Source organism: Echinops telfairi, unplaced genomic scaffold (genome assembly GCF_000313985.2).
Source record: "Echinops telfairi isolate 266 unplaced genomic scaffold, ASM31398v2 ScPeMD7_60;HRSCAF=208, whole genome shotgun sequence".
NCBI classification, from domain to species: domain Eukaryota; kingdom Metazoa; phylum Chordata; class Mammalia; order Afrosoricida; family Tenrecidae; genus Echinops; species Echinops telfairi.
In genome coordinates, this window is record NW_022103958.1 from 40,143,685 (window position 1) to 40,154,197 (window position 10,513).

Genomic DNA, 10,513 nt, shown 5'->3' on the forward strand with positions numbered 1-10,513 from the left:
GGCCGAGACAGTAAGGGACTTGGCCAGGCCCCTCAGTGGCTGTTACCAGAATGGAGTCCAGTGACCTGGGATGCTGCGGGCAGGCCGCGGTGGGGGCTGGGGGTGGGGAGTGGCAGGGAAAAGGACTGCTTCCTGTAGAGCTTATCTTCGAGGCAGAAGAGGCTGGTCCCCGCCAGGAGGTCCCCGGCGTCGGCTGGCCAATGACGGCGCCCTGGGCCGGGTCCCCGCCCATGGGGCGGGACCTGGCAGGCCCGCGGGCGAGGCAAGAGCTCCCCGGGTACCAGCGCCGCCGCATCCGCGCCCGGCTGTCCGCACGCACTGCCCCGCGCGGCTCCTCACCCGCCCATCACCGCGTCCCAGCTCCCCCAGCCCAGCGGCGGCCTCCCCGCGAGGGCGCGACAGGTCGGGCCTGGCACGCAGCAGGGTCCAGCCGGGGTGGGTGGGTGAGGGGCGCAGTAGGGGTGGCGATGGCTCAGCTCGGTCCGGTCTGGGTGGGTGAGGGGCGGGCGCTGGACTTGGCTCAGGTTCGGGGGAGGAACGGGGGAAGGGAGGCCGCCCTATGAAGGGGCTGGGGCAGAACTGGGGTGCGTGTGGGGGCCCAAGCTCTAGATCGGAGCTCTGACCTGATCGAAGAGTCGACTAGGCTCGAACCTGGAACGGAACAGCGGGTGCGCAGGGGCTGTTAGCCAAGGAGCTGAGCTGTGTTGCTGGGGTCAGGGGGCGCGCAACATTGGGGGGCAGGGAGCAGAGCAGGATAGGGGTGCAGGGTATGGGGGTGTGGGACTGGAGCAGGCGGAGGACTGGAATGTGTCCGGGCAAGGACTTGATCTTTCCCGCTTGGGGGTGGGTGCTGATTGAGGGGGCCTGGGGGACGGCCGAGGTGTCTGGGCACGTGCTGACGGCACCTGGGGACACCCAGGCGACGTGCAGAGTGACGATGTTCAGGCTCGGAGGCACCCTGCTGTGCCTGCTGCTGGCTGCGGTGGTTCCCACGGCTCCCGCGCCAGCTCCCACGACGGCGACCGCTGCCCCCAGCGAATCCGGCCCAGCTCTCAGCTACCCTCAGGAGGAGGCCACCCTCAACGAGATGTTCCGCGAGGTGGAGGAGCTGATGGAGGACACCCAGCACAAGCTGCGCAGCGCAGTGGAAGAGGTGGGTACACCCTGGAAAGCGCAGGTCTGGGGGAGGAGGTGCTGGCAGGAGGTAGTGCTGCCCACCCCCATCCCAGGAAGGGCATCCTCACCTGAAGTGACTAGGGGAATCCCAGATTCAGCCACATTCTGCCTTCCTACCAAAGGGCTGGATCTGAGCCTGTCCCCCCAGTGTCTCTCCACCTGCCTACAGACTCCCACCATCTCTGCAGTTGTGCGCCAATTCCCGGCAGGGATTGGTTGCCCCTTTTGCAAGCGGGGGCTTGCCAGGCCCTTGGTATTCCAGCACTGTGGTTTAAAGAGAGGCTGAAGAAGTAGCCAAGTCTGCAAGTTCTAGCTTGTCCCTCACTTAGGCTTTGGGTTGGTGGCACCTTCCCAAGATGCAGTGCCCATGTCGCTCGCTGGCAAAGAGATGCACAGCCTTAGGCTTTGCTGGAAGTTTCCTCTCTGGTGGAGCTTGCTCCCCAAATCGCAAAGGATGGAAGTGAACTCCTTCATCCCAGCAGGTAATACAGCAAGGAAGCAAGGAGGAGGGGTCCTGTAGGGTCATCCCTATACCAAGTGGACTTTGGAGTGACGGCCGGGTTTAAGGCCCTCCTCTGTGACATCTTGGCACAAGTATAGGTGTCTGGCATGTGATAGGTGTTAAATATACCCAGGGTCAGAAACATCACTCTGTGGAGACGTCTCTCATGTCAGAGCAGGGCTGCTCCGCAGACAAGCTCACCATTGTCACCTTTGTGGAAGCAGACTGCCAGGCCTTTCCTCGGCGGTGCTGCTGGGTGGGCGGGTTGAAGTTCCAACCTCTTCAACATACAGTAGGTATTCTGAACATGTAAGGAACATGTACCGGGTCACGCATCCGACTGCTAACAGTAGGGTAGGCCGTTGGAAACCACCAGTCACTCCACTGGGAAAAGATGAATCTTTTTGCTCCTGTAAAGAATTACAGCCTGGGAAACCCACAGTTCTATTCTACCCTGAGGCAGAATCGACTCGATGGCAGTGGGTTTGGTGTGGACTTTATCGACGGATCTTTCCGTCATCTCACCAGGGATGCGGGAGCAGGAGGTACCACTGGCCCAGCTCTCCCCACCTTGGTGTGGGAACTGTCCCTGGTGCCTGGGTGGGTGGGCTCAGTCGCTCTGGAGAGGAGCCAGTCATCCTGGGGAAGAGTCAGGCTTCTCCACATCGCTGCAGCTTCCATCCTAGGAGCCCGTTTGGCTGGAGTGCCTTGGGCAAAGCCTTAAATCCTGGCTTCTGTCCACCTGGGAGAAGTAGCTCCCTCCTGCCAACCCTGTGCAGTTTAAGGATATCTGCTCCCCACACACCAGCTGCCAAGAATCAACCTGATGGAATTTGCAGTGAAGTGGACGCTAGATTAGGAATGCAGTGACACAGACAGTGTGCTTAGACACTGGGCAGCCGCAGACTCAGAGACTCCTGGGCTTTGTGTCCTGTGACAGAAAAGAGTTATGACCTTGAACAGCCCAAGAGTAAGAACGTCAGATAGTCCCCAATATCCCTTATCCTACAACTTCAAATGAAGTTGAGCTCGGGGGCCCCTTTGCTTCTGGGCCAGATCATTGCCTTGTCTATCTGGGGTCTTGGACTTGCCCTTCTGCCTGTGGGTTCCCAGTGAGACTAACCAGGTCACCACCAGGTGTTTGTTCCTGGGAAAGTGTCCCTTGGTGTGCAGAAAGGTCGCAGGGTGGTCGTCTGACGCTGGCTCCTGACTCCAGGAGGTGAGGGCCCTCAAGGGCCTTGTCAGTTTATGGCCGGGAGCAGTCTGGGCTCCCGCGGGACCTTAGAGGTGTGCTTTCTCCACGACCTCGTGTCAGTGGATAGCAGCCTGCAACACCCTATTTCCACACAAGCTCCCATTGACAGGAAAGGAGGTGTTTAACCTGTCTTTTGGGGAGATGCCATTCAATCCACTGCAGGGAGCAGTCTTCTTCATTTCACTTCAGCCACATATAAGCAGTGGGACCTGCGGCCTAAGAGAGAGAAAATGTCCATTTCTTCGGGTAAAAGGGAAAATTAAACAAGAGGTGCGGGTTAAGCAAAGTACTTGACTGTCGAACATGGAGTTAAATGGGTCTCCTACCAGGAGATCCCTCCTAAGATTGTAAGGCTTCTGGGAGAGGGTTGGTTTTCCAGAAAGAATAGAGATCATTATCCTCTTCCTCATCCTCGTAGTGTGAGTACTGCGTTCCACCGGTGCCTGGCAGCTAGTAGAGTCTCAGTGCATTGTGCTGTTAGAACTACTCTGTGTAAAGAGACCATCGTCCAGCAGAAGAGAAATGGTTTGAATAGCCCTGGGCCAGGTGCGTTCAGTGCTGACATAGTCGCATCATGAATTGCTTCTGAAGCCACTTCCTGCCATTTTAAATATTCCCGCTGACTCAAGGTGTTGATGTCTCTTAAGGGGGAAAGGCAAACGGACTTGGAGGGCCATTGCTGGGAGAAGTCAATCTTCGAATGGGTTCAAGACAAGGCCTTCCCACTTTCTTGCTTGATTCTTCTTACTGTGACAGATGAATGTGTTTTGGGGGCTCAATCTCCCCATGTCTCCTGTCCTTGCAGCCACATCTGTAACCCACCGATTTTCGAATGTCCTTAATGCTTGCCCAATTCCCAACAAGAACCCCAAAACCAGGCTTGGTTTTCTCTCCAATTTTTTTTTATTACGTCCCCTTCCGCAGCAGAGAGAGCCAACCAACCACCCATACCATTTTCAATAGTGTTTACTCGCCTCGCCTCCCCTCCGGAGCGACTCAGACTGCTCCGGGCTTCAGTTTCCCTTGCTGGTGGCAGTAATCGGTGTGGTTGAAGTTTCCACTGTAAACTGCCGTTTGCCTTTGTGGTGCCATTAAAGAACGCTGAGCTCATGCTGTTAAAGTAACTGCTGGTTAAGCCAGGGTGGGGGAAGCCCATGAAAGCAGCCTCTGCTCAGCACACAGCATCTTCCAGCTTTGCTAACTTTTCATCCACAGCATTTGAAAGTCAAACGGGAGGGTTTGAATGCCAGTGAGAATTTTTAAAAACATTAAAACTGTCCCTTCTCCTCCAGAGCCTATCCTCTCTCGTCTCTTCCGACTGGAGCTTTTCTGTCACGATTGGTGCCAGAATCGCTTACCTTACAAAGAAAAGCTCTTGTCTCCTTTCTGAATTCTGCGCCATTTGATTTTCCCTTTGTTGGCTGTCTGTTCTTTCCACTGCCCCTCACTCACTCTGGCAAGGGAGCTTCCTCCAAATGGCTTTCTCCCCATTGCTGCTGGCGCCATCGGGTGGATTTCAACTCTTGGTGACTGACATCGTGTGACTGTAGAACACATGCCCACTGTTCTCTGGGCTGTCATCTCCATGGGAACAGACCACGGGGTCTTTCTCCCATGGAGCCGCTGGGCATGGGGGTGTGAGGGCAAGCCACCAACCCGTGGGCAGCAGCTGAGCACTTAAATGTGTGCCACCAGGGCTCCTTGCTTTTTAAAAGAACAATGTTGTGAAAACAACCATGTGTCACGGCCCACCCTCACTTGTGGATTCCGTATTTGCAAGTGTGCCGACTTGCTGAAACTTACATGTGACCCCCCAAATCAATACTTCTGTGCTCTTTAGTGGGTATGCCCAGAGCGGTATTGATATGTGGGATCCCATGTTTGAGAAATTCATTTGGACAGTTCTGGGAACGGACCCAGGCATTTATCAATTAAAAGAAACGTGTGGAAGGCTAACTCCGATAATGCCTTCCTGGTTGAGAACCAGGCTTTCAGAGCCTGGTTTAGTTAGATCTGCCCATTGGCGCCTCTCCCCTCTTCACCATCCACCGTGCTGCCCTCTGCCCATCACAGACCCTTCCCTGGAGTCTAGCAGATGCCCACGGGACACACCAGTCTTGTCTAAGCCACCACAGCTCTGCAGGTCCTACCTGAAATATCTTCTGCACTCCCCGCTGCATCCCAAATCCCAGCATCCTTTGAGACTAGCCCAGCCATGCCTCCATGTCCTCCCACCATTCTTTCTCCATTGAACCTCTGCTTCATTTCTAGAGACTGTGCCACAAGGCAGCTCATAATCACACGACAACTCGCTTCTCCGTGCCTTTCTTGACTCGACGAAAAGCTTCAATTGCTCAGGGATGGTGCCGTCATTGGGAAAGGCCTGGGATTTGGAATCAGACTGACCTGAAATCTAATCCAAGGAGTGTGATAGGAGCCCTGGTGGCATTGTAGGTTACGTGTTGGGCTGCTAACCACAAGGCCAGGAGTTCAAAACCACTAGCCACTCTGTTGGAGAAAGATGAGGCTTTGTACTCCCTTAAAGAGTTATAGCCTGTGTTGTACAACACTTCTCTCCTGTGTTGTGGGGTGGATAAGAGTCAGAATCGACTCCATGGCAGTTGTGTGTGTGTGTGTGTGTGTGTGTTTCATTTGTGCAGTGTGATGACCTTAGAATCCTTCACTTCTCTCTGCTTCGTGTTCTTCAGATGAAAAATGAGAATCAGGTACCTTCCTCACAGGGTTGCTATGAATATTCAGAGCCCATGGGAAGTATCCAATGTCCTGGCTCAGCAGAAGCTCCAAACCAGGGGTGGGGTGGGGGGAGGGTGTTATATTATTATTATTATTATTATTGTAAAAGCACTGATGAACTTCCAAGCATCTCCACATTCACCTCAGTCACACACTCCAGCGGGCCGACAGCAGTCTCTGATGATGGCTTTGTGCTGTGATGGCCAGAGCTTGCCGAGCCTCTGTACCTGCGAGAATAGAACAGCGCTTCTCTGCTGCACTTACTCGTAAGCGCTCTTTCTCTCTGTCCACTCAGACTGTCAGATCCGGTTGGGGATAACAGGAGAGAGGGGCCTATATGGGGAACAGAGTCCAAGGGATTTGTTTCATGGGAATATTTTTGAGAATTTCAGGATTAAAAATAGCTCCGAGTCAAAGATAACCAGAGATGGCAGTGTTGAAAAATCGCCAGCTACCAACTCAAACTTCTCTTTGTCTCTCTCATCAGTAATTCCTAGCCTATTTGTCTGATTGGCTCAGCCAGGCCATGACACCGCTTCAGTTGGATTCGGTCCACTGTGAACATGGGTGGGGTGTGTTTTCTACTGCCCGCTCTTTAGGGCTGGGGCCAGGGCAATGAATCCAGACCAGGATGTTGGGTTCAATAAATAAAGGAACTGATATACAAGGGGGCATCAAAGAGTTGTTTGTGAGGAAATGCCATGGCCTTCTAATTCCAATTATCTGTGAACTTTTTGAAGCCCCCTCACTTCTGGTATAGAGTCGTGGAGGCTCATAGGACTGGACGTGAGGGCAATAGTTTCAGAAACCTGATGCCCGAGAAGGACATGTGGCCCTGGGAACCAGCCCGCTGATGGTGGACTGGTGTGAGCGGGGAAAAGAGATACTTCTGGGGCCCTACCAACAAGGGGCAAGAGGTTGTCTTAGTTTGGCCTCCCAAGTCTCACCAGGCCCCGAAATTGTTTATTTGGCCGATGATCCCAGGAAACACTAGGAAAATGAGATGGGCTAAGAGAAGACAGGCAACCAGAGGCCTGAAAATTAGCAACAAGCAGCCAAACCCACTGTCACCCAGACAATTTTTACTCATCGTGACCCTCTCCAGGGTTCCCAGGACGGTCGATCTTCACAGGAGCAGCCTCGTCTTTCTCCCTTGGGAACAACTGGTGGGTCTGAACTGGAGACTTTTCTGTCGGCCGTCAATGCTTACCTAACAGCGCCACCTACCATTCACATACCCTAGTGGTGCAGTAGATTATGCCTTTGGGCTGCTAACTGCAAGGCTCCTTCATTAGTGGGCAATTTAAGGCTTGGTGCCTTGATTCCAGGAGCCTTGGTGGCACTGTGGGTTAAGGACTGTGCTGCTAGCTACAAGCTTGGTGGTTCAACCCCACCAGCCACTGCACTGACAAAGTTGAGGCGGTCTGCTTCCATAAGGATTTACCATCTCGGAAAACCACAGGAGCAGTTCCATCGGGTTGTTCTATGTTGGGATCGACTCTGTGGCAGTGGGCTTGGTTTTTGGCTTTAGGACTTAATTCCACTGGGGCCCTTGGAAAGAAGCTGCAGGTCCTGCCTGCCCTAGACCTGCCCTGCTGAAAGCAGAGGATGATGGGGTGGCCTGCCCCCGCTTCCCCGCTGCACCTACCCATGGTTGAGGATCACTCCCAGGTGGGTCACTCTCGAGCACAGGTGGAGCACACATCTGAGAAGGTGCTCAGAGAGGCCAAGCAGGTTGTTTGCCCATAAGGGAAGGAAATGCAGGTAGGCTGCAGAGCAGAGGTTAGGTGCTTGGTTGCTAACTGAAAGGTCAGCCACTCAAACCACCAGCCGCTTCTGGGGGAAAACAGTGTGGTATAATATAGATGAAACCAAACCAAACCAAACAAAAAACCAACTCACTGCCGTTGAGTCAATGCCAACTTGACTCATAGAGACCCTGCGAGGCCAGGGTAGAACCGCCCCATGGGTTTCCAAAACTATAGCTCTTGATGGGAGTAGAAAGCCTCATCTTTCTCCCAAGGAATGCCTGATGGTTTCAAACTGCCGACCTTGCAGTTAGTAGCCTAACACGAAACCACTATGCCACCGGGGCCTCTCCATACAGATGGCAGCTTAGAAATCCTATGGGACAGCTATCGTGTCTCCTGTGGAGTCGACGTGAGTTAAGTAATCTGAATCTATGTAAAACAGTTAGTGCATGTCTTGTTCAGATTCCCTCTCTACCACGCACCCCAATAAACTGAGGTCGAGTCAATTATGAGTCATAGTGACCCTATGTAGGGATTTTGAAGCTGCAGATATTTCTGGGAGCAGACAGCCTCATATTTCTGCCTTGGAGTGATTGGTGGGTTTGAACTCTGGTTAGCAGCCTAACGCTTCCCCAGCAGCACCACTATGAAGCCTTATACCTAGGGAGTACGTCATTACCAGTAGTCAACGTTATTCGTGATTGCAGAAGAGGAAAAGAGAGGTTGTTGGTTTTGTGGCTGTTGTTGATTTTCTAATGGACCCTGGTTTATAATAACAGAGCAATGTTTGACTCATCGAATCGTTGATCTAACAGATGGAGGCAGAAGAAGCCGCTTCTAAGATGTCATCAGTGAACCTGGAACACCTACCTCCCAGCTACCACAACGAGAGCAACACAGACACCAAGGTGGGAAACAGCACCGTCCACGTGCACCGGGAAATCCACAAGGTGAGGGCAGTCTCAGCCAGCCACCCCTGCCTTCTCTAGCTTCCTTCCGGTCCCCGTTGAGAACTCAGGCTGTGTTTGTCTGCTTGGTCTGTCAGACAAACGCACAAAGGAGGTTGATCAAACACAAATTAAAAGCCAGAGTGAGTTAAGGGAAGATCTATGTATCAGGCACCTAAGTGGCTTTTGCATTTAAGCAACACCTTGAACTCTAGGCTTCCTGCCAGTCCAAGCGCAGGGGACTGTTCGGGCAGGGAGCTATGTGACTGGAATGAAGGCGAGTGAGCACGAGCATGTCCAGAGCAGCAGTTCTCAACCTGTGGGTTGCGACCCCTTTGGGAGTCGAACAGCCTCTTCACAGGAACAGAAACACCGCTCCTCCAGACGGGTCCACCCATATGCAGACATGTCCACACATGAGTACCCCGTGTGAAGACTGTGACCCGTGCGACACCCTGCTTCAAGACAAAATTTCGTTTATTCGTCATTAGAGAGAAACGTTTCACAATCTATAATGACAAACTGTTTTTGTGATTAATCACTATGATTTCATGATACTCGATTTGTAACAATGGAAATATATCCTACATTTCAGATATTTACGTGATGATTCATAACAGTAGTAAAATGACAGTGATGAAGTGGCAACGAAAATGATGTTATGGTTGAGGGTCCCCACCGCATGAGGAGCTGTCTGGTCTCAGCCTGTGAATTCCCCCGAGCCTTCTCGGGTTGCCGTGCATATTAATCCACATACCAGCATTGAAGAAAGAAAAATATGGGGTGTTGGGTGATTGTTTTTAATTGCATTCACCTGGGAATCTCAAATCCTGAACATGCAGCCACTGTTTATGGGATTTTATGGTTTGTTGTCCTTTTGCATGGCAAGTCCCCCTCTATGCGCTTTCCGCAGTGCGGGACATAGCTCAGATCCAACTGTACAAATCGTTTAAATGACAGAGTGATGACATGGGGTCGTGGTGACAATATCCCACGCATCAAAGTCCTGAGGTCTCAGTCTGAGGAAGGTGGAGACCCACCGGTCTGGAGAGAGAGCCGTGTCTAGGCTTGAATCGGAGGCAGCCTCGGTCTCCTGGTTGTTTGCATGCATTTCAGTGGAGATTGACGGAGTGAGGACACGGGTGAACAGGTCTCCGCTGTGATCTTCCGAAGAAACTCCAGTGTGGTGTGCCCTGCCCTCAGACAGGGAAACTGCTCTCGCTGCCAGAGTCCACCCTCCCTGGTTTGCTGGTTAGCTGTTCCCCGGTCGATGGAAGCGTCGTCTGTCCCCACCTACCACACGTCTATGTCCGAGTCTGAAACATCGCACGAGGGGGTCTCCTCCGAATCTGACTTCCCAACGAAAGCGTGATAAATCCAGAAGGACGGAGCGTCCGTGCCACCCCACGCCCCGCTGCCCTGGAGGTGGGGGGCAGGGAGTTGAGCCCCACGAGATGTTGGCAGGACTCTGAGAGCACACTGTGCGCACACTTGGGCCTTCTGAGAGAGAAGCTCCCGGGGGCCGTGGGGTCACTGTTAGCAGCTGCAGAGTTGACTGTCTCCGGGAAACAGCACGGAATCTGACCTTTGATCTCGGCTCCTCTTCTCTGTGCAAATGCCCAGCGGCTTGGCACAAAGGCACCCAGGTTGTTACTTGGTTGCTAGGTGTCAGGCACCGGGCTGATGCTCGGCACCAGCCTGCGAGGAAGACTCTGGGAGTGTGTCTTATCACGGCACTGAGGGAAGCTGGCCACCCTCGGATAGCTGCTCAGAAATGGCAGGGGGGGGGGGGGATGTTCTGAAATGGGGTGGGGGGATGGCAGATGTTCCCGGTTCAGGAAATGGAAAGGACTGAGATTGCTCAGGGGAAATGCCCAGAATCCCTGTTTCACGACCTCTACTGCATCTTTTCTACGATAGGAAACCAACAACCAGACTGGACAAGCAGTCTTCGCAGAGACCGTCATTACATCCGTGGGCAATGAAGAAGGCAAGAGGAACCACGTGAGTCATGACACTGCCCCATGCCCCTACCCTCCCGGGCCAGGACACACACCACACACACACCACACACACACACCACACACACACACACACACCACACACACACACACACACCACACATACA

General features: G+C 53.2%; 1 protein-coding gene across 1 annotated transcript in view; it reads left to right on the forward strand.

Annotated features, from left to right (window-relative positions):
- Nucleotides 1-301: 301 nt before the first annotated feature.
- The window catches only part of DKK3 (dickkopf WNT signaling pathway inhibitor 3), a 43,236-nt gene continuing 33,024 nt past the window's right edge, over nt 302-10,513 (forward strand). The window contains exons 1-4 of the mRNA XM_004711612.2: nt 302-402; nt 910-1,153; nt 8,254-8,388; nt 10,306-10,389. Coding sequence (XP_004711669.1) covers nt 938-1,153; nt 8,254-8,388; nt 10,306-10,389 — 435 coding nt within the window. The 5' untranslated portion in view covers nt 302-402; nt 910-937. The remainder of the gene's footprint in view (nt 403-909; nt 1,154-8,253; nt 8,389-10,305; nt 10,390-10,513) is intronic.